The sequence below is a fragment of the Malus sylvestris genome, chromosome 17 (assembly GCF_916048215.2).
Source record: "Malus sylvestris chromosome 17, drMalSylv7.2, whole genome shotgun sequence".
Lineage (NCBI taxonomy): Eukaryota > Viridiplantae > Streptophyta > Magnoliopsida > Rosales > Rosaceae > Malus > Malus sylvestris.
Genome location: NC_062276.1, coordinates 27,465,377 through 27,492,236, shown reverse-complemented (window position 1 = coordinate 27,492,236; position 26,860 = coordinate 27,465,377). Strand labels below are relative to the sequence as shown.

The window sequence follows — 26,860 nt, the reverse complement described above, 5'->3', positions numbered from 1 at the left end:
GTTAAAATAAAGTATTCTTAGGTTATTTAACTCGGAATGTAAAGTATTAACATAATATATATAATGGACCATGAAATTAAAAGTGGTTAAGGAAAACTATATTATATTAGCTACATAAATCATGCACTATAGTCAATAGCATTGATCAAAGTTTTGTCCAATAGGGAACATGGTTTGTGTTAATTTTACATATATAAGATAAATAGGTAAACGGTAATCCGTTTATAACCGCAGTTCACACCTATAACCGCCCATTGAAATTTTGCGAGTAAACGGTTATACCCATAACCGTTTATTTATCTAAACGGTTACCTATAATCGTAACAGTAAAATTTAAATAGATAGATAACTGCAGTTACTCATAACCGATGAGTATTTGCCCATCGTTACTTGCAACTAAACTTGACAGTGCATTAGAGATAGACAACTTATAAAATGTCAACTCCTTTCCCTCTCTCCTCTCGATTATGCTTTCAGCGTTTGCATCCAAAGATACTAGAGTTTCCTCGGTTCTTCAACAAAATCATAGCCTTGATTGACTTCTTATTCCGAAAATATCACTTTCCACCTTCTCTCCAGTCTCTCTTTTACTACCACAAATCATTTACCACTGTTGAATGATATGAGAACGAAGCACGATGAAAGTTGAAGCGAAGGGAATCTCACAAACAAATATTTTTCTTAGGCTCTTTCAGTTTATCAAGTATGGCTTTCGTCGAAACCATGTTTTTTCTTCTAATCCAGCATTTGGTCTCGGCATCTAGTAATGCAGTTATTGGTCATCTCCAGAGTCCTCATCACTCTTTGATTGCAGACAAGGCTGCTCTGCTGGAGTTCAAGAAGGCCATTGTATATGATCCGTATTCCAAGCTGGCTAATTGGAAGGAAGCTACTGATGTCTGCAAGTTCACGGGTGTCAGCTGCAACTTCACGGATGTCAGCTGCAACTTCACGGGTGTCAGCTGCAACACACAGCATTATCGCGTATCAGATCTCATTCTGAAGGATTATGCACTTGCAGGGACGCTTTCACCATTCATTTCAAATCTTACAGGCCTCCGTAACATGGTGCTAGTTGGAAATCACTTCTATGGAACTATCCCTGCTGAAATTGGCTTACTCAGGCGCCTCCATCGTCTGCTGCTAGAGGGGAACAACTTTCATGGTTCAATACCAGATTCCTTAGCCCTTCCTTCAGACCTCACTACAGTTAGTCTATTGCAAAATAATTTAACCGGCGCCATTCCACCTACACTCTTCTCCAACTGCAGTATGTTAGCGGTTTTAGACCTTTCCAACAACCTTCTTTCCGGAAAAATTCCGATAGAGATTGGAAATTGTCCAAAACTATGGAGCCTCAATTTATACAACAATCAGTTCACTGGAGAACTTCCTCTCTTTCTGACCAATAGCTCACTGGTCAACTTAGATGTCGAATATAACCATCTTTCTGGCGAGCTGCCCATCAAGTTTGTACAGAAGTTGCCAAATATTCTCTATCTTCATTTATCTAACAATGATATGGTAAGCCACGATGGCAACACCAATCTTGACCAATTTTTCTCTGCCATCACAAATTGCACTTCTCTAGAGGAGCTTGAGCTGGCTGGTATGGGCCTCGGAGGAATATTGCCCACTTCCATCGGTGGACTTGGTATCAATTTTACGAATCTTTTGCTGCAAGAAAACCAGATATTTGGATCAATTCCTCCGAATATAGGTAATCTTTCTAAGCTTGTGGTCCTGAATTTGACATCCAATCGTCTGAATGGAACAATCTCAGCAAACATCAGTCAGCTGTCAAATTTGGAACAGCTTTTCTTATCACACAACCTGTTCACCGGCGCAATTCCAGCTGCATTGGGTCAGATGACTCACCTCGGCCTGCTTGATCTCTCTGATAACTCATTCTCCGGTGATATTCCAAGCAGTATAGGAAATTTGGTCAGCCTGAATTATCTGTTCCTCAACAACAACCTCCTTTCCGGATCAATACCTCCAACATTAGGACACTGCATACAACTGTACAAGCTTGATTTATCATACAACAGATTGACAGGCAGCATCCCCCCACAATTATTGGGTTTGAGTGAGATCAGAATTTTTATAAACCTCTCACACAATCAACTCGAAGGGCCTATACCGATTGAACTCAGCAAACTGGAAGATGTTCAAGAGATGGATCTTTCATCGAACAACCTAAGTGGAAGTATCTTCCCACAGATATCAAGTTGTATTGCATTGACCCTGATTAACTTTTCACACAATTCTTTGGAGGGGAAACTTCCAGATTCCATAGGTGAGCTGAAGAATCTTGAGTCCCTTGATATTTCAGGAAACCGCTTCTCTGGAAATATTCCACTAAGCCTCAACAACAGCCGAACGCTTACATATCTAAATCTTTCCTTCAATAACTTTGAAGGAATGATTCCCTCTGGTGGCATCTTTGAAGCTGTCTCATATACATCTTTCTTGGGCAATCAGCACCTTTGTGGTACTGTTTCCTTCAGACCTGCTTGCCCCCACAAAATGCATCTGTTTCGATCGCACATTTTCTTAATCCTATTCAGCTTAGTCATATTCATATCAACATCCCTATCAATACTATGCTCTGTGATTGCAATCTGGCACATTCAGGCACTAATCTCAGCTCAGAGGACTGCGACAGCAAGAAAACCAACACAACCAGAATTGGTTCACAGTTTCCCAAGAGTCACATATCGAGATCTGTCGGATGCCACTAACGGATTTGATGATCAGAGACTGATTGGAACTGGCAGCTATGGACGCGTGTACAGGGGAGTTCTTCCAAATGGGACAACAATAGCAGTCAAGGTCTTACAGTTGCAATCTGGAAATTCAACAAAGAGTTTTACCAGAGAGTGCCAAGTCTTGAGGAGAATTAGGCACAGAAACCTTATAAGGATTATAACAGCATGCAGTCTACCGGACTTTAAGGCCATTGTTCTTCCTTATATGGCAAACGGTAGCTTAGAAAGCTGTCTCTATCAACATTCGAAGACAGGTCTGCGTTCAGGTTCTTCTGATTTGAGCCTGATCCAAAGGGTGAACATTTGCAGTGACATAGCTGAAGGGATGGCATATCTACATCACCACTCTCCAGTCAAAGTTATACACTGTGATCTAAAACCGAGCAATGTTCTTCTCAACAATGACATGACAGCTTTAGTTTCCGATTTTGGGATCGCAAGATTGCTGATAGCTGGAGGTGGAAATTCAGCTCTTGAGAACATGGGAAACTCTACTGCAAATATGTTATTCGGATCCATTGGATACATAGCACCAGGTAACGATCTATCCTCTGCTTAAGCTAGCCATTCGCAAAGCCAAACAGATAGAATACGAGTTTTGTTCATAACTAGATTCTCAGTAATTGGAACTTCAAGCATTTCTGAACACATATAAATCTAAGTATGGTAACAAAGATCATTCGTTCTTTAGAAAAAATGAAAACAATTCCCCAATTTCTCTATTTGAAGCCATTTTTAAAGACCGGCGATGATAGAACTCGATTATTTGTTCAATAACTTAGAATAAGGCCTAACACACGCTCGATTCTTTGTGCAGAATACGGGTATGGTTCTAATGCATCTACAAAAGGTGATGTTTACAGCTTCGGCGTTCTGGTTCTAGAGATGGTGACAAGAAAAAGGCCAACAGATGACATGTTTGTTGGAGGGCTAAACCTGCACAGGTGGGTTAAGAACCATTGTCATGGAAGGGTTGAAAAAGTGGTTGACTTCTCCCTAATGAGAGCTTCTAGAGATCAATCCGCCGAGGTGAGAAAGATGTGGGATGTTGCAATTGGAGAGTTGATAGAGTTGGGAATCCTCTGCACACAGGAGTCCCCCTCCACTAGGCCGACAATGCTCGATGCTGCGGATGACTTGGATCGACTGAAGAGATATCTCTGTGGGGATACTACTGCAACATTTGCCCCTTCACTCGGAATTTCTTCTTCTACCCTAGACGATGACTAGCATCTCGGATCCCGTATATTTTTTTAACGAAATGCTTTCTTTCTGTTTCTAGCTCTATGTCAAACTTGTCTTGCAATCAGCATAGAATCTCTTACATTCTTATCGATCAACAGTAAGAACAATGATCACAGTTGGATTCAAAAGCTTCTGCAACATTGGCACCATGCAATTTTCTTACAATTATTTCCTAAATATGTTTTACATAGAGCAGAAAAATAAAAACAAATAGACAGATGCTAATAATTGATGCAGGGCGCAGTGGGTAGAAACAAAATAAAGTGATATGGACTGATAAATATGATTAAAAAGAAAACGAAAGGCAGAGTCCACTATCTTCAAGGAGAGACCTAAAAACCCTATAAACTTAGGACCAGTTTATGACGTAGACACTAGAAAGAACAAAGCTGCATACTCTTAAACAAGAGAAAGGCACAAATATAAGATAGAAATCTCTTTGAATATTTCATTTATCAACAAAAAATGTCCCACCTCCCCACCTTCCAGCAAGAAATTGGTTTTATATCAAATTTGTAACATACAACAACAACAACAACAACAACAAAGCCTTTTCCCACTAAGTGGGGTCGGCTATATGAATCCTAGAACGCCATTGCGCTCGGTTTTGTGTCATGTCCTCCGTTAGATCCAAGTACTCTAAGTTTTTTCTTAGAGTCTCTTCCAAAGTTGTCCTAGGTCTTCCTCTACCCCTTCGGCCCTGAACCTCTGTCCCGTAGTCACATCTTCGAACCGGAGCGTCAGTCGGCCTTCTTTGCACATGTTCAAAATCACCGGAGCCGATTTTCTCTCATATTTCCTACAATTTCGGCTACTCCTACTTTACCTCGGATATCCTCATTCCCAATCTTATCCTTTCTCGTGTGCCCACACATCCCACGAAGCATCCTCATCTCCGCTACACCCATTTTGTGTACGTGTTGATGCTTCACCACCCAACATTCTGTGCCATACAACATCGCTAGCCTTATTGTCGTCCTATAAAATTTTCCCTTGAGCTTCAGTGGCCTACGACGGTCACACAACACGCCGGATGCACTCTTTCCATCCAGCTCGTATTCTATGGTTGAGATCTCCATCTAATTCTCCGTTCTCTTGCAAGATAGATCCTAGGTAGCGAAAACGATCGCTTTTTGTGATCTTCGCTAGATTGCTCCGGTCATTAGTGTGGATAAGTATATAAATGGATAGAGATAGGAAAGCAAACACAAGATGTACGTGGTTCACCCAGATTGGCTACGTCCACGGAATAGAAGAGTTCTCATTAATTGTGAAGGGTTTACACAAGTACATAGGTTCAAGCTCTCATTTAGTGAGTATAAGTGAATGATTTAGTACAAATGACATTAGGAAATATTGTGGGAGAATGATCTCGTAATCACGAAACTTCTAAGTATCGGAGTGTGGTGTCGTCTTGACTTGCCTTATCTGTCTCATAGGTAGATGTGGCATCTTCTCTGGAAGTACTCTTCCTCCATCCAGGGGTGGTATCTTTAACTGGTGGAGATGCACAAGGTAATGTATCAATTTCACTTGAAGCTTACTTGTAGTTTCAGGCTTGGTCAAGCGCGATACAAACCATGTAGTAGGAGTCCCCCAAGTCGCCGAGCTAGGGGGTCTGCTGAAAGAGGTGACAGACAAGGTAAGCAATCAGAGCTCCGACTGATTGTTCACCTTCTCCCCATCTTGCAGCAGCATGAAGGATAAAGAGAAGAAAAATGAGAAGAGATGATATGAGATACTTTTGCTTTTGAAGAAGTAACTTTCCACAGGCTTATTCTTGAACTGAGCTGGAGGGTTTTCTGGTTTCCTCCAGAGTATAAGGCCGACTGAAGAATTTGAGGGTCAAAACAAGTCCATCAAATCTAGAGTACGTTCCACCCTGCTGATATGGGATACTTTTGCTTTTGACAGAGTAATGAATGTATCGGCACGTGTGCTGTTACGCTTGTCTCCACATGCTTCTTTGTATCCTTCGCACTTGCCCTATCTGTTCCTCAAGCAGATGCGGAATCTTCCCTGGAAACATAAGATGTTGAAGATGAGTACTCGAGAGCAATGCCAGGTAAGTGATCAGGTAAGGGGTTCCAGGCAGTCAGTTCCTGGCTGGAAGCTTGATTCCAAGTGCTGACTGATTGCTCTCTTTCTCCTTGTCTTGCAGGTAAAAACAAGGCCAAAAGAAAAGACAGGGAAAAAGCATGATATGGGATACTCTTGCTTTTAACCCTGATGATATGAGATATTCTTGCTCTAGTATAGCTTGTTTGCAGAGGTATTATCGGGGGGAAAGAAAGCTGAATATTTCGAAAGGCTTCGTTGGGAGTGCCCTCTCAGATATGATGAAGGGTTGAGCATTTTTGCAGGTCTGCCTGTCCGTTGGGGATGGAGGTCGACATATATAGGAGTCTCCCTAACAACAAGTAGTAATGCTATTCCTTTACCCTGCTTGGTCATAGCACGGTAGTGGGAGCTGCCAGTTTCACATGTTTTAACTCTGTCAGAGCACTTTGAAAAAGTGGTCTGTGGTATCTGGCTCTCGAGATTCGGAGAACGATGCCTCTTCGATTTTTGAGAAAGCAATCATGCTGGGGGTATGACTCTCGAGATTCGGAGAGCAATGTCTCTTCGATTTTTTAGGAAGTAATCATGTTGGGAGTCTGGCTCTCGAGATTCGGAGGGCGGTGCCTCTTCGATTTTGGAGCAAGCAATCTTGTTGGGAGTGTTGTCTCGAATGTGAGTAAAGGTTGGGCATGTTTGCTAGTCTACCTTGCCACGAAGCACAAAGGTTGACACACAGGGACTTTCCAATTATCCAGCAATGGTACTGTTCCTTTACCCTCTCTTCGATTTTGAGAAAGTAGTCATGTTGGGAGTCTGGCTCTCGAGATTCGGAGGACGGTGCCTCTTCGATTTTGGAGCAAGCAATCTTATTGGGAGTGTTTTCTCGAATGTGAGTAAAGGTTGGGCATGTTTGCTAGTCTACCTTGCCACGAAGCACAGAGGTTGACACACAGGGACTTTCCAATTATCCAGCAGTGGTACTGTTCCTTTACAGTTGTGGGTAATAATATGGTAGCTAGACCTTCAAAATTTATGTGTCTAAACTTTTGTTAGTGCTGTTTCTTTGCTATTCTTTTACCTTTCTTGGTCAGAGCGATGTAGTGGGAGCTGCAAGCTTCACGTGCTCAACTTTGGCAGAGAACTTTGACAAAGTTATTTGTGGTACCCATGAGCTATTGTTGCGTGTGGGAAGTGGGTGATTGAACAGTAAGATTCATGTGCTTTCTACTTCACCAGAAGTCTTCGACAGAATGCCCATAATTTCTGCAAAGCAGAGTGTGCGTGTGACAGGTGCTGACAAGGCTAGAAAAGTAGGTGCCTCTTCGATTTCTGAGATCGGCCCTCGTGGTCTCTGAGCAGCCCAGCTTTTGAGAAAGCGAGCGCCTCTTCGATTGATTCGGAGAACGATGCCTCATCGATTTTTGAGAAAGCAATCATGCTGGGGGTCTGGCTCTCGAGATTCGGGGAGCAGTGTCTCTTCGTTTTTTGAGAAAGTAATCATGTTGGGAGTCTGGCTCTCGAGATTCGGAGGACGGTGCCTCTTCGATTTTTGAGCAAGCAATCTTGTTGGGAGTGTTTTCTCGAATGTGAGTAAAGGTTGGGCAAGTTTGCTAGTCTACCTTGCCACGAAGCACAGAGGTTGACACACAGGGACTTTCCAATTATCCAGCAATGGTACTGTTCCTTTACCCTCTCTTCGATTTTTAAGAAAGTAGTCATGTTGGGAGTCTGGCTCTCGAGATTCGGAGGACGGTGCCTCTTCGATTTTGGAGCAAGCAATCTTATTGGGAGTGTTTTCTCGAATGTGAGTAAAGGTTGGGCATGTTTGCTAGTCTACCTTGCCACGAAGCACAGAGGTTAACACACAGGGACTTTCCAATTATCCAGCAGTGGTACTGTTCCTTTACCCTTGTGGGTAATAATATGGTAGCTAGACCTTCAAAATTTATGGGTCTAAACTTTGTTAGTGCTGTTTCTTTGCTATTCTTTTACCCTTCTTGGTCAGAGCGATGTAGTGGGAGCTGCAAGCTTCACGTGCTCAACTTTGGCAGAGAACTTTGGCAAAGTTATCTGTGGTACCCATGAGCTATTGTTGCGTGTGGGAAGTGGGTGATTGAACAGTAAGATTCATGTGTTTTCTACTTCCCCAGAAGTCTTTGACAGAATGCCCATAATTTCCGCAAAACTGAGTGTGCGTGTGACAGGTGCTGACAAGGCTGGAAAAGGCTGGAAAAGTAGGTGCCTCTTCGATTTCTGAGATCGGCCCTCGTGGTCTCTGGGGAGCCCAGCTTTTGAGAAAGCGAGCGCATCTTCGATTTTTGAGATCGGCCTTCGTGGTCTTTGAGCAGCCCAACTTTTGAGAAAGCAAACGCCTCTTCGATTTCTGAGATCAACCCTCGTGATCTCTAAGCAGCCTAGCTTTTGAGAAAGCAAACGCCTCTTCGATTTCTGAGCAGGCGCCTCTTCGATTTCTGAAGCTTCGTCGAGTGCAGATTTTTATAGGGGCTGGCATTAAGTTCCAAAGCACACTTGAATCTCCACCAGTAGAAGCTTCATTCTTGCACTTCTAAGATCTTGATTTGTCCGACCTCTTCTCTCTTCAACACCTTTGAAAATGTCTGGCCCCTCCGACCGTCGTTTTGACTTGAACCTTGTTGAAGAGGCAGCCCCGCCTTCTCCAGACAACATATGGCGCCCATCCTTCGTCTCCCCTACTGGTCCTCTTACCGTTGGGGATTCCGTGATGAAGAATGATATGACCGCTGCGGTGGTGGCCAGGAACCTTCTCACTCCCAAAGATAACAGACTACTTTCCAAACGGTCTGATGAGTTAGCTGTTAAGGATTCGCTGGCTCTCAGTGTTCAGTGTGCAGGTTCTGTGTCTAATATGGCCCAACGCCTATTTGCTCGAACCCGCCAAGTTGAATCATTGGCGGCTGAAGTGATGAGTCTCAAACAGGAGATTAGAGGGCTCAAGCATGAGAATAAACAGTTGCACCGGCTCGCACATGACTATGCTACAAACATGAAGAGGAAGCTTGACCAGATGAAGGAAACTGATGGTCAGGTTTTACTTGATCATCAGAGATTTGTGGGTTTGTTCCAAAGGCATTTATTGCCTTCGTCTTCTGGGGCTGTACCGCGTAATGAAGCTCCAAATGATCAACCTCTGATGCCTCCTCCTTCTAGGGTTCTGTCCAGTACTGAGGCTCCAAATGATCCCCCTCCGGTGCCTTCTCTTTCTGGGGCTCTACCGACTGCTGAGACTTCTCCTAAGCAACCTTTGTGAAGGCTCCCTCTTGTGTGTTTATTTTGACTCATGTATATATACATATTTGTAGCTTATCGGGGATATCAATAAATAAGCTTTCCTTCATTTCAACGTATTGTGTTAAATACACCAAAGCCTTCTTCGCTAAGCTCTTTGAATTTTCTTTTGTTGAAGCTTGTATGTTGAAGCTTTCTGAGTGGAGCATGTAGGTTGGGGTAGTGTTCCCTTAATTTTCCGAGTGAGGAAAACTTCTCGGTTGGAGACTTGGAAAATCCAAGTCACTGAGTGGGATCGGCTATATGAATCTTAGAACGCCATTGTGCTCGATCCTGTGTCATGTCCTTCGTTAGATCCAAGTACTCTAAGTCTTTTCTTAGAGTCTCTTCCAAAGTTTTCCTAGGTCTTCCTCTACCCCTTCGGCCCTGAACCTCTGTCCCATAGTCGCATCTTCTAATCGGAGCGTCAATAGGCCTTCTTTGCACATGTCCAAACCACCGTAACCGATTTTCTCTCATCTTTCCTTCAATTTCGGCTACTCCTACTTTACCCCGGATATCCTCATTCCTAATCTTATCCTTTCTCGTGTGCCCACACATCCAACGAAGCATCCTCATCTCCGCTACACCCATTTTGTGTACGTGTTGATGTTTCACCGCCCAACATTCTGTGCCATACAGCATCGCCGGCCTTATTGCCGTCCTATAAAATTTTCCCTTGAGCTTCAGTGGCATACGGCGGTCACATAACACGCCGGATGCACTCTTCCACTTCATCCATTCAGCTTGTATTCTATGGTTGAGATCTCCATCTAATTCTCCGTTCTTTTGCAAGATAGATCCTAGGTAACGAAAACGGTCGCTCTTTGGTATTTCTTGATCTCCGATCCTCACCCCTAACTCGTTTTGGCCTCCATTTGCACTGAACTTGCACTCCATATATTCTGTCTTTGATCGGCTTAGGCGAAGACCTTTAGATTCCAACACTTCTCTCCAAAGGTTAAGCTTTGCATTTACCCCTTCCTGAGTTTCATCTATCAACACTATATCGTCTGCGAACAGCATACACCAAGGAATATCATCTTGAATATGTCCTGTTAACTCATCCATTACCAACGCAAAAAGGTAAGGACTTAAGGATGAGCCTTGATGTAATCCTACAGTTATGGGAAAGCTTTCGGTTTGTCCTTCATGAGTTCTTACGGCAGTCTTTGCTCCTTCATACATATCCTTTATAGCTTGGATATATGCTACTCGTACTCCTTTCTTCTCTAAAATCCTCCAAAGAATGTCTCTTGGGACCCTATCATACGCTTTTTCCAAATCTATAAAGACCATGTGTAAATCCTTTTTCCCATCTCTATATCTTTCCATCAATCTTCGTAAGAGATAGATTGCCTCCATGGTTGAGCGCCCTGGCATGAACCCGAATTGGTTGTCCGAAACCCGTGTCTCTTGCCTCAATCTATGCTCAATGACTCTCTCCCAGAGCTTCATTGTATGACTCATTAGCTTAATACCCCTATAGTTCATGCAATTTTGTACGTCGCCCTTATTCTTGTAGATAGGCACCAAAGTGCTCGTTCGCCACTCATTTGGCATCTTCTTCGTTTTCAAAATCCTATTGAAAAGGTCAGTGAGCCATGTTATACCTGTCTCTCCCAAAAGTTTCCACACTTCGATTGGTATATCGTCTGGGCCTATTGCTTTTTTATGCTTCATCTTCTTCAAAGCTACAACCACTTCTTCCTTCCGGATTCGACGATAAAAAGAGTAGTTTCTACACTCTTCTGAGTTACTCAACTCCCCTAAAGAAGCACTCATTTCATGTCCTTCATTGAAGAGATTATGAAAATAACCTCTCCATCTGTCTTTAACCGCGTTTTCTGTAGCAAGAACCTTTCCATCATCATCCTTGATGCACCTCACTTGGTTTAGGTCCCTTGTCTTCTTTTCCCTTGCTCTAGATAGTTTATAGATATCCAACTCTCATTCTTTGGTATCTAGTCGTTTATACATATCGTCGTAAGCCGCTAACTTAGCTTCTCTGACAGCTTTCTTCGCCTCTTGCTTCGCTTTTCTATACCTTTCACCATTTTCATCGGTCCTCTCCTTGTATAAGGCTTTACAACATTCCTTCTTAGCCTTCACCTTTGTTTGTACCTCCTCATTCCACCACCAAGATTCCTTTTGGTGTGGGGCAAAGCCCTTGGACTCTCCTAATACCTCTTTTGCTACTTTTCGGATACAACTAGCCATGGAATCCCACATTTGGCTAGCTTCCCCCTCTCTATCCCACACACATTGGGTGATTACCTTCTCTTTGAAAATGGCTTGTTTTTCTTCTTTTAGATTCCACCATCTAGTCCTTGGGCACTTCCAAGTCTTGTTCTTTTGTCTTACTCTTTTGATATGTACATCCATCACCAACAAGCGATGTTGATTAGTCACGCTCTCTCCTGGTATAACTTTGCAATCCTTACAAGTTATACGATCCCCTTTCCTCATTAGAAGAAAATCTATTTGTGTTTTTGACGACCCACTCTTGTAGGTGATCACATGTTCTTCTCTCTTCTTAAAGAAGGTGTTGGCTAAGAAGAGATCATATGCCATTGCAAAATCCAAGATAGCTTCCCCATCCTCGTTTCTCTCCCCAAAACCATGGCCACCATGAAAACCTCCATAGTTGCCTGTCTCCCTGCCCACGTGTCCATTTAAATCTCCTCCTATAAATAACTTCTCCGTCTGAGCAATTCCTTGCACCAAGTCTCCAAGATCTTCCCAAAATTTCTCCTTCGAACTCGTATCCAACCCTACTTGAGGTGCGTACGCACTAATCACATTGATAAGTTCTTGTCCTATTACAATCTTGATTGCCATGATTCTATCTCCTACCCTCTTGACATCTACAACATCTTGTACCAAGGTCTTGTCCACGATGATGCCAACACCGTTTCTCGTTCTATTTGTGCCCGAATACCAAAGTTTAAACCCTGAGTTTTCTAGATCCTTTGCCTTACTACCAACCCACTTAGTTTCTTGTAGGCACATAATATTTATCCTTCTCCTCACCATAACTTCCACTACTTCCATAGATTTTCCCGTTAAGGTTCCTATATTCCACGTTCCTAAACGCATTTTGCTCTCTTGAACTCTACCCTTCTGTCCTAGCTTCTTCACCCTCCCCCGTCTAATAGGATCAAAGTACTTCTTTTGTGTGTCCCGGGTAAAGTTGATAGGAGCATATGCTCCCAAACAACTTTGAGTGGAGTCGTTCGAAAAGAAGTTTCTATGGCCCCCTTGCTCATTTAACACTGCATCCGGGTGCCGATGGAGATACAGCGACCCTTGCTCACTTATCACTGTGCTCAGGCCACACAGCGCGCCACTTACGGGTGACGCCCTAGCTTTAGCGCGATTTTGTTCTGGATTCATTTTCATAAGGATTCGACGTGATCATGGAGTGCCGGCTGTCGACTACCTGACGCCCTCCCCCTCCTCCTTTATCCGGGCTTGGGACCGGCCATGTAAGACATACATTCAGAATTTAAAAGGGCAATAAACTTAAAAACACTAAAACTGAAAATTACATAAAGAAAGGATTATGATCAGCCATAAAAACGTCCTAGCTGCTACGATTAGCCAAAAACGCCTTGGAATTAATCTGATGAGCCATTATGTATTAAAATGCTCTTTATTCCAGCACATAAATTCATCTTCCAATCATTTATTATTGTGCTCCATGCCAAATGCATCTTTCATTTCCCGTACTGCACCACTAATTTGTTGGAACTTGTGAGTGGGACTTAGTCCCACATCGCCCAAACACATGGTGGAAGTCCATTTTATAAGTCTTTTCCCTCCTTTATGTTTTGAAAAGAATTAAGCTAAAGTTATGGACCTTGGGTTTTACAAATAGAGGTTTGGGTGTATATAGTATATTCAAAGATGGGCATCAGGCTTGGATTGACGAACACAAGTTTAAATTTTTACGTTTTTGATTTTTGCATTCTCTAAAAACGGTTTCAATTGCTCCACTACGCCATTATAAATATGGCCATCAGATCAGAAACAAGAGATAATTTTCCATCAATTCCTTTTATACTTTACAGAGAACCATCACAACAAATTCGCCTAGAATCCAAGTTCGTGTGCAAGAACTTGAATTAGATAGTTGTATCCTGCCAGATAGAAGTCCTTTGAACTACTGCACTGGTGTAGGGGCGTATTTCTGTCTTAGGAGATTGCTCTACAAGCCTTTATCTTCCGAAAACAAGTCAGTGTGTTTTTTGTGATTTGTTATTCAAATTCATTAAATTGTTCATATTGTAAGATATATCGTATATTTGTGAAATTTCTATTCAAGATAAAATGTGCAATTGTTATATATTATACACTTGACATTTGATTTGATCTAACATAATTTAGGGTTAGTCAAGTTTAGTCCTTTCTCTTGCAGGACTGACCCACTAATCATCATCTCGTCTTAAAGATGTGATGATTAAGAAGCAAAGTGCAGCTCAAATGCATACAAATGTTGTAATATTAGGTAGATAATGCATAACATCATGAACAGTTTGTGAAAACCGTGGAGAGAGGAAGCAATCAAAAACACAATGATAAGGAAGGAATACATGATTGTGCTCAGTGACTCGGCCTCCAACCGAGTTTCCTACGCTCACTCCTCGCCATCACACAACTTACAGATTTGTCAACATATTTGATAAGATGTGTGAAGGCTTTAAGTCTTGAAGGTTTATGTTCACTCATTGTCAAACGTCAACTAAAAAGTGTGTGAGTGCGGCCATTTCCACAATCATATCATCTCCCCGAGAATATACTGTTTGGAGTGGCTTCCAGCATCTCACTTGTGGAATGATAGAACAGACGATACACCAATGGCACTACATTCTGGTTCGATTTAAGCAACTACACATCTTAGGGATGATGACCCTCTCCGGATCCTCTTTTGTGAGGATCCCTCTCCAGATCCTCTTTTGTGAGGATGCTAGAGATCCTCACATTCTATTAGTTCATCGTGCATCGTTCGATCAGCTTTCGTTAGATGTTGTTATGTTTAAATTTAAATAAAAGAGTCCAAATGATTTCTAACCGCATGATGTAAGATTAACAAATAGGTTGTGAGTCCCTAAGATTCTCTTTGGATGGGATCCTATTCCCACATCTTAGTGCATTTTATGATGGAGCAAATTACGTGGGTACCTCTTAAAACATTTGGCAGTGGAACCACAACAAATGAAAGTGTTAGATGAGACCAAGGAACCATTGCACCACACAACTAATCGAGCAATAAACATAATATGCCAGGAAAAGAAAGTTTACATCATTGTAAATCTAGGACATTAACAAAAACATTGTATATTTGTAGACAATTATTCAAGCAGAGTCACAAACAGAGAAGAAAAAACCAACTAAACTAAACCCTTAATTTCAGTCAACTTCCTCAATCGTAGGCCCGGCTCCTGATCCGCCACCGGACGTAGTGTTTCCAAATCCGCTACCAGGCATCTGAGCACCACCGCCCATCGGCACATTTCCGCCAGGACCCTGATACATTTTGGCAATGATCGGGTTACACAATCCCTCCAACTCCTTTTGCTTGTCCTCAAATTCCTCCACCTCGGCCAACTGGTTCCGGTCTAGCCACTCGATTGCCTCGTCAATGGCCTTCTCAATCTTCTGCTTGTCTGCAGGGTCTAATTTTCCAGCAATCTGCTCATCTTTGATGGTGTTCCGCATGTTGTATGCGTAGTTCTCAAGCGAGTTCTTAGCATCCACCTTCTTCTTCACCTCCTCATCTTCAGTCTTGTACCTCTCTGCCTCCTGCACCATTCGCTCAATCTCTTCCTTGCTCAGTCTTCCCTTGTCGTTGGTAATAGTGATCTTGTTCTTCACTCCAGCAGTCTTGTCCTCCGCCGACACATTCAAGATACCATTTGCATCAATGTCAAAGCAGACATTGATCTGAGGGACGCCTCTTGGCGCCGGAGGAATGCCCGTGAGTTCAAACTTGCCGAGGAGGTTGTTGTCCTTGGTTCTAGCCCTTTCTCCTTCATACACCTGAATTAACACTCCTGGCTGATTGTCGGAGTAGGTAGAGAAGATCTGCTCCTTCTTGGTAGGAATGGTGGTATTTCTCGGAATCAAGACGGTCATGACACCACCTGCAGTCTCAAGACCGAGGCTGAGAGGAGTGACATCAAGAAGCAACAGATCTTGGACCTTCTCATTTCCTTCGCCGGTTAAAATTGCAGCTTGAACAGCAGCACCATAAGCCACGGCTTCGTCAGGGTTTATGCTCTTGCACAATTCCTTGCCATTGAAGAAATCTTGCAAAAGCTGCTGAACTTTGGGAATTCTCGTCGACCCACCAACTAAAACAACTTCATGAACCCGACTCTTGTCGATTTTGGAATCCCTCAAACACTTCTCAACAGGTTCCATACACTTCCTGAACAAATCCATATTCATCTCTTCAAATCTCGCCCTAGTAATTGTAGAATAGAAATCAATACCTTCGTAGAGCGAATCGATCTCAATGGTGGTCTGAGCGGTGGAAGACAAAGTCCTTTTCGCCCTCTCGCACGCAGTCCTCAACCTTCTCAAGGCTCTGGCATTGTTACTAATATCCTTCTTGTGCTTTCTCTTAAACTCTTGCACATAGTGATTAACAAGCCTGTTGTCAAAATCCTCACCACCAAGATGAGTATCGCCAGCAGTAGCCTTCACTTCGAAGATCCCTTCCTCAATTGTGAGCAAAGAAACATCAAAAGTCCCACCACCAAGATCGAAAATAAGAACATTCTTCTCGCCAGTACTGGATCCCTTCTTGTCAAGACCGTAAGCAATAGCAGCAGCAGTAGGCTCGTTGATAATCCTCATCACATTGAGCCCGGCAATGGAGCCAGCATCCTTTGTGGCCTGCCTCTGCGAGTCATTGAAGTAAGCAGGTACAGTGACCACAGCGTTGTTGCACGGGTGACCCAAATAAGCCTCGGCAATCTCCCTCATCTTAGTCAGCACCATCGACGATATCTCTTCCGCCGCAAACTGCTTCTCTTCGCCTTTGTAATTTACCACAATCATGGGCTTGTCGCCGGGACCAGAAACGACCTTGAAAGGCCAGTGCTTCATGTCGCTCTGGACAGAAGGGTCGGAGAACCGCCTGCCGATGAGTCTCTTGGCGTCGAAAACGGTGTTTTGGGGGTTCATGGCGACCTGGTTCTTGGCTGCGTCGCCGATCAAACGCTCGGTGTCGGTGAAGGCGACATAGGAAGGGGTGGTTCTGTTGCCCTGGTCATTGGCTATGATCTCAACGCGGTCGTTCTGCCACACCCCGACGCAGCTGTAGGTGGTGCCGAGGTCGATGCCGATGGCCTTGCCTTGCGTCTTTGAAGCCATGAATAAGAAAAGAAGAAATCACGAAAAAAATTTAAAAGAAGGATTAGGGTTGTTGAGTGGGTGAAGTGAGCTTTTCTGTTCTTGTTTGCCTGATGGTCTGCCTGGGAGACCATGGCAATGCATATATACAGCCATTGGGTGTCTGGTACGAAGGAGGAGGGCAAGAAATTTCGAGAGGTATGTAGAAGTATAGAAGAAGAAAAGAGGGAAGAAGGAAGGAACCAGAGAGATCTGGAAACATTGAACCAATGTGTCCAACTTCCTACATTTGGATTTGGGTTTGGGAGGGACTGGGAATTGGGCTAATCAACACGTTTGGGCTAATTAGCTGATTGTGCATCATCGTTTTTTTTTTTTAATTATTATTATGTATACGTAATATGTTGATCAAATAATGTGCCACCAATTAATTTTATAATTAATTCATATTAGAATTTAATGTATCATGGGGTGGTCAAATGGTTGAGGACGAAGTTTAGGCAAATATTCTACAAGGCACGTTCTGGGTTCGATGTCTTTGTGAGTCTTCCGGCTCTCAAAAAAATGGACTGCGTCTTGAAGTCATCAGCTGGTCTGTTTTATTTTATTTTATTTTATTTTATTTTATTTTAATTATATATATATTAAGAATGTACGCATTCTTTGGTGCACAAATTTAGTGCTCGTAGCACCAATTTTTGTTAGTTCTAATTTTTCTTTTACCCTGTGATTTGTGAATATAAAACTTTTTTTTTTTTTTGAACAATTCAAAATTTGAGAAAACCTATACCCAGCCGGAACTTCCTTTGGACCACCCGAGGGTTGATGGTTTATTTGGTAAATAGGTCGTATTTATTGTACTCGTGTTAACATGTGTTGTGTCATATTGTTAAGGTAACGGGTTGAAAGATCCAAACTCAAACCCGACCTGCTAAAATAACCAATGAAGGATTAATTTTATTTAATTTTAATACCCACTATCAATTAAAATTATTAGTTTATCTCTTTTTTTTTTAATTTTTTTTATGTAAATGTTGTTTAGTGCAAGTAATGACAGCAAAAGGAAAAATATGGATGATTTTTAGGGGTGCAACTTAGGTTGGGTCAACCTAAATCCACTCATGCTCAACTCGATTTCTAAAACCGATGGGACGGGTTAGAATAAAGGAAAAACCCTCCATCAACCTGATCATTTATTAGGTTGAGTTGATTTGATATCTTACCCGCCCATGTCAACCCAAACACAACCCGATTTTGAGCTCGAATTTACCCATGCACATATTACCATCCCACTGCATATTATATGAGTTATGTATAAGTTTTGGAATGACTATACTTCTTTATAGTCCGTCGTCATATGGATAATGAATTATAGTGTTACTTTTATATTTCTTTGATTGACTCTTTGGTGTACACCTTCTGTTTAATTTCAAATTTGCATGGTTGAAACATTAGAAAGAATCTCCAAGTTGTTTGTTTTAATTTTTGTGCGGATGATGATGTGTAAATGAAATTTTAACTAATATTGATGTTGTATGATTCAAAACTTGAAAAATCATGCAAAACAAAGTGTTATACGATTGGACTTGATAAGGTTGACGAATCTGAACCCATCTAGAATATCCGGACTCAATTAAAATCCAAAGCCTACTAAATCTGGATGAAACCCAACCCCAACCCGAATTATAAAATAATAGATTAGAATTGGGTTGACCATCCAACTCGTCTGAGTTGCACCCCTAGTTATTTCAAAAGAGATTGACAAACTTTAAATTCTTAAGAATAGTATAAATTAACTTTATAGCTTGTGTATTGTTTCTGTACATGGTTCATTTATAGCTTGTATATTGTTTCAGTGTGTTAACTCCTCCATCCATTGACCATTAGCTTTAGCTCCATTGTTGTGGAGCGGGAGACCCAATCACTCAACAGTCGACAACATACCGTGTATTTACAGTCGACACCATACCGTGTATTGTATAGTAGAAAGTTAACGATATATCGACAGTCAATGGTGGAGTTCTAGAAAATTTTATGTGTGGAAGAACCTTTCATATACATAGGTAATTTGAACTCATAATATGCAAGATTGGAGTAATTTGTATAAAAATTGAAAGACCCTAAATTCAATAGAGAAAACTAAAAACATTACACAATCTCAAATATGAGGTAAAGAGTAATCAAAATTAAAAAATAAATATATAAGTTAAAGCCGAAGAAAAGTTGATAGAATAAGAGGAAGGCAAGTGAAGATTGCACTGTAGTAAAAGAGATGGAGAGAAAAATGAGGCGTTGCTTGGAACAGAAAGCGTTTGGATTGAGGAAACACTTAAATTTTAAGGGTATGAGACTAATATGCAACATCAACATCTCATGTAGTAGCAAGAAGAAAAAAAAGGCAGGATGGCGCAAAGACCATTCTAGTCCCTTAGTCACCTACCATTGTCGGAAGTTCACATCATCAAATATATTGAAGAGAATCAAATAACAAAATTAACAAGGCATGTGTGAGATGTAAAAAATGATTGTGTTAATAGCACCACCCTATTCCAAATCCAATTCAAGTATGTTCGATTATAATAAATTGTTTGTTTTTCAAGAGTAGGCACCATGCTTCTTCCTAGCCTTGTGGTTAAGTGCTTTTGCATGGGTGGTACCTACAAGGATAGGGTTCGAAGCTTGGTGGGGATGAGTGTGTATGTAACAACGACAAGGACCTTTCTGCACCAAATGAGGTATTCCAAAATACCTCTGTTTTTTGTACCACCAATTTCTTGTACCAAATGAGGTATTCCAAAATACCTCTGTTTTTTGTACCACCAATTTCTTGTACATTTTAGATCGCCACTTGTTTCTCAGCATCAACAGTGATGAGTTGAGATTCAAGAGGTTAAGTGATAATTTGACTTTTAAGGAATTAAGTGAGACACCAGTAAAATTTTAAGAAGTTTAAATGTAATTAAGCTTTTTCAAAGTCAAATTATGGATTTGAGGACATAGAGTAAATATATATATATATATATATATATATATATATATATATATATATTTTGTTGAGTTAGTAGGAGTGGAGATTAATGGAGGAAAACACTTCATTCGGATGAGAGATAGGTGTCACTGTACAAGTTGTGAGATACTTGTGTTAAAAAATTGACAACTTAAAAAATAAAACTTTTCTCTGCTTATATAAAGACAAGTGGTATATTACTTGTGTTTCGAATACAATGAAAAATTTCTTCATTATAAAGTACCCCCTCACTCTACTAGGCTGTATTTTCTCCACAAAACTAATTCTAGGAATTGGATTCAGAGAGTCATGTTTGGGCTGCACCAATATTAGCTTAATTAAGAAACAAATATCTCTGCAAAAAGTAAAGAAATAAAGAAAGAATGAGTGGGCGTGGATCAAAATGGATTAAAGATTTCAAAAGAATCAATTTCCTGAAATCTCATACTTCGTATATCCTTAAAAGAAATGTTCGATGTATTGAAATGAATCTTTGTTAATAGGTCATGTCGTACTAATATCAATCCATTTGATTCTATTTATTCAAAAGAAAGGATTCATTGTCCCATGATAATCAAAGGAGAAATAAATGTTCATAAAAAAAGTTTGATCTTTGGCGAAAATGATAAAAAAGGTTGAATTTAATTTTGATATATGATTAAGAATATGTGCTTTCGAAATGTTTTGATTTTTTGTGTTCTTAAGTTTATGTTTCTAAAACAATTTAATTTTGTGATTAATTTAATTTTTTTTGTTTTGAAGCTGAGCATATTGACGCCTGGAAGAGTGTTGTGTCAAGATGACTCCGAGGTCGTCCTCGGAGAGCATTTTTGAGGTCATTATTTGAGGATGTAATGTACCTATATACAATCTACTCTTAAGCACATATATTTTCAGAACTTTTTACACCTTCAATATTTTTGAAACCCTCAACACCGCGCAGGTACACCTGCTTGTTAAAGAATTAAAGGAGACATCGCAGAGCAATTTTTCAAATGGAAAAATTTGAAATAGGTTTAATTTTATAAGCCTACTTTTGAAATAGATTTAATTTTTAGTGATTTTTAATTTTTGAAATATGTTTAATTTTTTGTTACTTTAATCCATATCAAAAGGGTGTGATATCCATACACTCCTTTTTACTTCTCTTACATATTTTTAATTTTCGACTATCGAATCAGATGAATTGAAGAAGATCAACAGATAAAAATAAACAAGAAATATGTGAGAGGTAAAAAGGGCACACCCTTATCAAAAGATCCCTTTTCAAATCCCCCTTCTCTCGCTTTCAGACCACAAGAAGACAAAATCCAACGTTACCATTCAAAACAGAACTAGCTGCGTGTTTTACTTTAATTGGATCATACATATGTGGAAAAAGCAAACAAGCCAACTCAGAGTTCAACCACTCTCCAGAACTCTCTGGTATGACCTTCGACGGTTCGAGTGTTCTCCAGAACTCTCCAGAACCGTTCGACATCTCCCACTGATTTTTCTCACAACCTCCCAGTCCCTTCCACCACCTTCTCTTCCTCTCCCATGAAGCTCTCCACGAACCCTACTCACCCATATAAATTTGAACCCCCAAACCCCGCTTCACACTCAAACCAAAAGCATTCCAGACAACCACAAAATTCAAATTTCCAGAGCAACCAGATTTTGCTTCTTTTTTCGTTGTTTTCTCGAACCAGTTATTCAATAGTTTCGCACTGATTTGTTGTCCATGGCTGCAAAGACGCAAGGCAAGGCTATCGGCATCGACCTCGGCACCACCTACAGCTGCGTCGGGGTGTGGCAGAACGACCGCGTTGAGATCATAGCCAATGACCAGGGAAACAGGACCACCCCTTCCTATGTCGCCTTCACCGACACGGAGCGTTTGATCGGCGATGCAGCCAAGAACCAGGTCGCTATGAACCCCCAAAACACCGTTTTTGACGCCAAGAGACTCATCGGCAGGCGGTTCTCCGACCCTTCTGTCCAGAGCGACATGAAGCACTGGCCTTTCAAGGTCGTTGCTGGTCCTGGCGACAAGCCGATGATTGTGGTAAATTACAAAGGCGAAGAGAAGCAGTTTGCGGCGGAAGAGATATCGTCGATGGTGCTGACTAAGATGAGGGAGGTTGCCGAGGCTTATTTGGGTCACCCTTGCAACAACGCTGTGGTCACTGTACCTGCTTACTTCAATGACTCGCAGAGGCAGGCCACAAAGGATGCTGGCTCCATTGCCGGGCTCAATGTGATGAGGATTATCAACGAGCCTACTGCTGCTGCCATTGCTTACGGTCTTGACAAGAAGGGATCCAGTACTGGCGAGAAGAATGTTCTTATTTTCGATCTTGGTGGTGGGACTTTTGATGTTTCTTTGCTCACAATTGAGGAAGGGATCTTCGAAGTGAAGGCTACTGCTGGTGATACTCATCTTGGTGGTGAGGATTTTGACAACAGGCTTGTTAATCACTTTGTGCAAGAGTTTAAGAGAAAGCACAAGAAGGATATTAGTAGCAATGCCAGAGCTTTGAGGAGGTTGAGGACTGCGTGCGAGAGAGCGAAAAGGACCTTGTCTTCCACCGCTCAGACCACCATTGAGATCGATTCGCTCTATGAAGGTATTGATTTCTATTCTACAATTACTAGGGCGAGATTTGAAGAGATGAATATGGATTTGTTTAGGAAGTGTATGGAACCTGTTGAGAAGTGTTTGAGGGATTCCAAAATCGACAAGAGTCGGGTTGATGAGGTTGTTTTGGTTGGTGGGTCGACGAGAATTCCCAAAGTTCAGCAGCTTTTGCAAGATTTCTTCAATGGCAAGGAATTGTGCAAGAGCATAAACCCTGACGAAGCCGTGGCTTATGGTGCTGCTGTTCAAGCTGCAATTTTAACCGGCGAAGGAAATGAGAAGGTCCAAGATCTGTTGCTTCTTGATGTCACTCCTCTCAGCCTTGGTCTTGAGACTGCAGGTGGTGTGATGACCGTCTTGATTCCGAGAAACACCACCATTCCTACCAAGAAGGAGCAGATCTTCTCTACCTACTCCGACAACCAGCCAGGAGTGTTAATTCAGGTGTATGAAGGAGAGAGGGCTAGAACCAAGGACAACAACCTCCTCGGCAAGTTTGAACTCACGGGCATTCCTCCGGCGCCAAGAGGCGTCCCTCAGATCAATGTCTGCTTTGACATTGATGCAAATGGTATCTTGAATGTGTCGGCGGAAGACAAGACTGCTGGAGTGAAGAATAAGATCACTATTACCAACGACAAGGGAAGACTGAGCAAGGAAGAGATTGAGAGAATGGTGCAGGAGGCAGAGAGGTACAAGGCTGAAGATGAGGAGGTGAAGAAGAAGGTGGATGCCAAGAACTCGCTTGAGAACTACGCATACAACATGCGGAACACCATCAAGGATGAGCAGATTGCTGGAAAATTAGACCCTGCAGACAAGCAGAAGATTGAGAAGGCCATTGACGAGGCAATCGAGTGGCTAGACCGGAACCAGTTGGCCGAGGTGGAGGAATTTGAGGACAAGCAAAAGGAGTTGGAGGGATTGTGCAACCCGATCATTGCCAAAATGTATCAGGGTCCTGGCGGAAACGTGCCGATGGGCGGTGGTGCTCAGATGCCTGGTAGCGGATTTGGAAACACTAGGTCCGGTGGCGGATCAGGAGCCGGGCCTACGATTGAGGAAGTTGACTGAAATTAAGGGTTTGGTTTAGTTGGTTATTTCTTCTCTGTTTGTGACTGCTTGAATAATTGCCTACAAATATACAATGTTTTTGTTAATGTCCTAGATTTACAATGATGTAAACTTTCTTTTCCTGGCATATTATGTTTATTGCTCGATTAGTTGTTTGGTGCAATGGTTGCTTAGTCTTATCTAACACTTTCATTTGATTGCTACATGTTCATTAGGATTTAGGGTTTATGGTGGTCTGTCATAGCCACTCATTTGTGGTGGTTCCACTGCCAAATGTTTTAAGAGGTACCCACGTAATTTGCTCCAAAAAATGCACTAAGATGTAAGATTTGGATCCCATTCGGATTTTTACATCCTATCAATTTATCGTATATCATGAGGTTATAAATCATTTTAATTTTTTTTTATTTAAATTAAAGGCAAACAATACCTACAGAAATTGGCCGCACGATGTACGATGAGGATCTTTAGCATCCTACAAAGAGGATCCTCTAGATGTGTACTTACATGGAACCAGAATCTAGCGCCATTGGTGTATTGTCTGTTCTATCATTCCTCCGGCGCCAAGAGGTGTCCCTCAGATCAATGTCTGCTTTGACATTGATGCAAATGGTATATTGAACGTGTCGGCGGAAGACGAGACTGCTGGAGTGAAGAACAAGATCACCAATACCTGTTGGAGCAATATTAGAAAATATGAAAAATAACAATATAATTCCAATGATAATAATCATAAAGAAATTCACAACATCAATTATATATGAGATTAATATAAACAACTAGAGATAAAGATAGAAAAACTGACAAACTTGGAGATTGAGGCTTGCATAAATGCAATGTCCTAAAGATAGAATTTCGCCCCTACTCTTGTGCTTGTAGTTCGATAGGCGTCCATCTCCCAGAATTCAACAATCTATAATCCGAAGTCAAAGCACTTCAATCTTCGGACTTTGGCGAACTTTATATATTTCGTACTCTCAAGACACGATTCGGAATTTGACACACGAAGCATGAGACAAACAAAGTGGGGAAACCCTATTTTCTCAAGAGTAAAAATTAACTCTAATTTTTCTATATCTTAATGATAATGGTTTCATGAGTTTATATAGAACCCAACTTCAACTAATAAAGAGATGTAACTTTTCATCTATAAGTATACATCACTTAACAAGGGAATACATCTAAACAACATAACCTTTCTAAGAAATTGGTTAACACTATTTTTCATTCAATTATTAAAATTATATATTACAATAGTTTATACTATAATATATAATTTCCAACAATCCCCCACATGAATGAAAAATCAAGAAGAATTTGAGAGTACAGGCGGACAAGAGATGCATCGGGAGAGGTGTCTTTTGGACTTGAACCTACCCTAGTGAATACTTATCGGATTTACTTGGTGACGCAGTGAATATAAAATCTTGAACTGTTCACCGCAGTAGTAAACCGAGACAATAAGTAACACACATCACTTATTCTAATATATTAGGGTTCATACGGTTGTGTTCATTTTGGTCCTGAACAAATCCCGGATTCATGAGAGCTTTAGAGAATTTAGCCATCTCATTCTCATAGAAGCGACCAACTTCTACTCTCACATAGGTGACCACTGATTAAGAATAGTCTGCTCTATTCCTCTTATTTATAAGATATCACTGTCATTAAGTATAAATATACAACCTAAAACGTCTGCAGACAACACACTTCTTCCATCATAGGAATGAGGTATATATAGTGTGTTAACTTCTTTGAATCATGCCCAACCAGTTTGCCTATTGAACTTAGACCATGGGATCTCCAATCAACTAAGTTAGGTTTCCGCTCGGCTGATTCATTAGTTATGTTGGCTTTAGCCTCATTCCCCTCGATGATCAACTTACTCTCTAGTCTAACCTTTAATAATGGGATCCACTATTAGGTTGACTACCTTTGATGGTGTACACAATCCATCTTATGAAATTATATTTCATACAAGAGTAGTTGTTTGACATTATTTGAAATGTCAAGTCCTCAAAATTAGGACTTAATTACTAAGTAATTTGCTAACACTGAGCACTTGGGTAAACTCCCCCACATTTAAGGTATTTGAAAGAAGATCTCTAACTTTGCCATACCTTAAACAATTACTCATTACAAGAGATGACATTTTGAATGTCGTTCAATTAGCAAATTACTTTTACCAACCCCCACAATTCTTTCATAATTGTAGTTTCTTTTAATGCTATCATTAAATCGATCACATTTTTCACTTTAAGAAATAAGGGACAACTAAGATAGACTCTATCTATCTTTTTTGGCCTTCATGCCTCACTAAATTATGAGAAAAATCACTTCTTGGCTTTGATTCTTTCCTTACTATGATTAACATGCATGACCCAATGGCCATGTCCATTCATATGCTTACTTAATAAGCATCATTATGTCGAATTCAAATACATTTTTTTTTCTCTCCAATATCCCACGTTTTAATGTCTAGTCTTTTCCTTTCCAAAGACCAAATGTTTTAACCTTTGGATAGTCATGTCTGTTCATTTGTTTAAAACAAGAAAAGTTGTGTTCTTAAATCATAATAATTTGTAAAGCAACGAAAACCCAAAGGGTCACATCCTCATCGCCACACTATCTTTATACCGGTTCATGAGGAAATGACAACATTCAGTGATTACCCATTGGGTTGGCAGCCAACCTTTCATTGCAATGCAACCGATGTACTAGCACAACCATTCAAACAGCCAAATATAATAACATCATATGTATAAATCTCTAAGCAATATCCGAGATCGAACAACATACATGAATAAAAGGCCATTACTATAAATGCAATCATTCCAATGGTAGCACATAACGTTTAACATAATATTCAGTGCCAAAGATAAGTATCTTATGCGAAATGCAAGGTAAATCTACCCAGACTAAAAAACGCATCCTTTCAGAAGATAGGTTTTTCCTACACACCAATCTTAAAACCGTTGCACACTTGAGACTACTATAACCAACGTTGTGAAACAAAACCTTTATCCTTTTGCATGCATATTTCAGAGAATTGAAATTAATAAACTCATTGTCAACAAATACATGAATTTAATTAGTGTAATGTCAGGAAATAAAATGCATATATGCAGGTTATATATATTAGTATAACGTTTCTGTGCCATCATTACTTGCACAACAGGAGAAAATCACAATCGATTTCAAAGAAGTGCATGACCAATGTTGTCGAGAAAATTAAAACCCACAAGCCAAATCAAGTTCTGTTTGCTTGGAAAAATGATCAGACTAAATTGAGAAAACTGTTTCCCATGAAAATTAAGAAAAAATGTATGCAATTGTAACTACCAAATTCACAAGACTTATTCTAATTCAAGTATTGCAGTATGACATTTATCATCAATAATTCCCAGAACGATC

At 40.9% G+C, this 26,860-nt stretch overlaps 4 protein-coding genes across 4 annotated transcripts in view; 2 read left to right on the top strand and 2 right to left on the bottom strand.

Moving 5' to 3' along the window:
• Positions 1–592: 592 nt before the first annotated feature.
• On the top strand, positions 593–4,154 carry LOC126609904 (putative leucine-rich repeat receptor-like serine/threonine-protein kinase At2g24130). Its single transcript, XM_050277833.1, has 2 exons — positions 593–3,307; positions 3,589–4,154. Exons 1-2 carry the CDS (start codon positions 706–708, stop codon positions 3,999–4,001), a joined length of 3,015 nt encoding a protein of 1,004 aa, XP_050133790.1. The 5' UTR covers positions 593–705; the 3' UTR covers positions 4,002–4,154.
• Positions 4,155–10,528: 6,374 nt separating this feature from the next.
• The window catches only part of LOC126609983 (uncharacterized), a 90,767-nt gene continuing 74,435 nt past the window's right edge, over positions 10,529–26,860 (bottom strand). The window contains exon 2 of the mRNA XM_050277919.1: positions 10,529–12,363. Coding sequence (XP_050133876.1) covers positions 11,334–12,224 — 891 coding nt within the window. The 5' untranslated portion in view covers positions 12,225–12,363 and the 3' untranslated portion in view covers positions 10,529–11,333. The remainder of the gene's footprint in view (positions 12,364–26,860) is intronic.
• On the bottom strand, positions 14,645–16,901 carry LOC126609971 (heat shock 70 kDa protein-like). The gene has a single exon (XM_050277900.1). It carries the CDS (start codon positions 16,764–16,766, stop codon positions 14,796–14,798), a length of 1,971 nt encoding a protein of 656 aa, XP_050133857.1. The 5' UTR covers positions 16,767–16,901; the 3' UTR covers positions 14,645–14,795.
• Positions 21,247–23,609, top strand: LOC126609968 (heat shock 70 kDa protein-like). The gene has a single exon (XM_050277898.1). It carries the CDS (start codon positions 21,476–21,478, stop codon positions 23,444–23,446), a length of 1,971 nt encoding a protein of 656 aa, XP_050133855.1. The 5' UTR covers positions 21,247–21,475; the 3' UTR covers positions 23,447–23,609.

What these genes read in the sequence shown, in the direction of transcription:
- LOC126609904 (XM_050277833.1), top strand. Translation starts at nt 706, where the DNA reads ATGGCTTTCGTCGAAACCATGTTTTTTCTTCTAATCCAGCATTTGGTC. An exon ending in CATTGGATACATAGCACCAG is followed by an intron (nt 3,308 to 3,588) that starts GTAACGATCTAT and finishes TTCTTTGTGCAG; the next exon opens with AATACGGGTATGGTTCTAAT.
- LOC126609971 (XM_050277900.1), bottom strand. Translation starts at nt 16,766, where the DNA reads ATGGCTTCAAAGACGCAAGGCAAGGCCATCGGCATCGACCTCGGCACC.
- LOC126609968 (XM_050277898.1), top strand. Translation starts at nt 21,476, where the DNA reads ATGGCTGCAAAGACGCAAGGCAAGGCTATCGGCATCGACCTCGGCACC.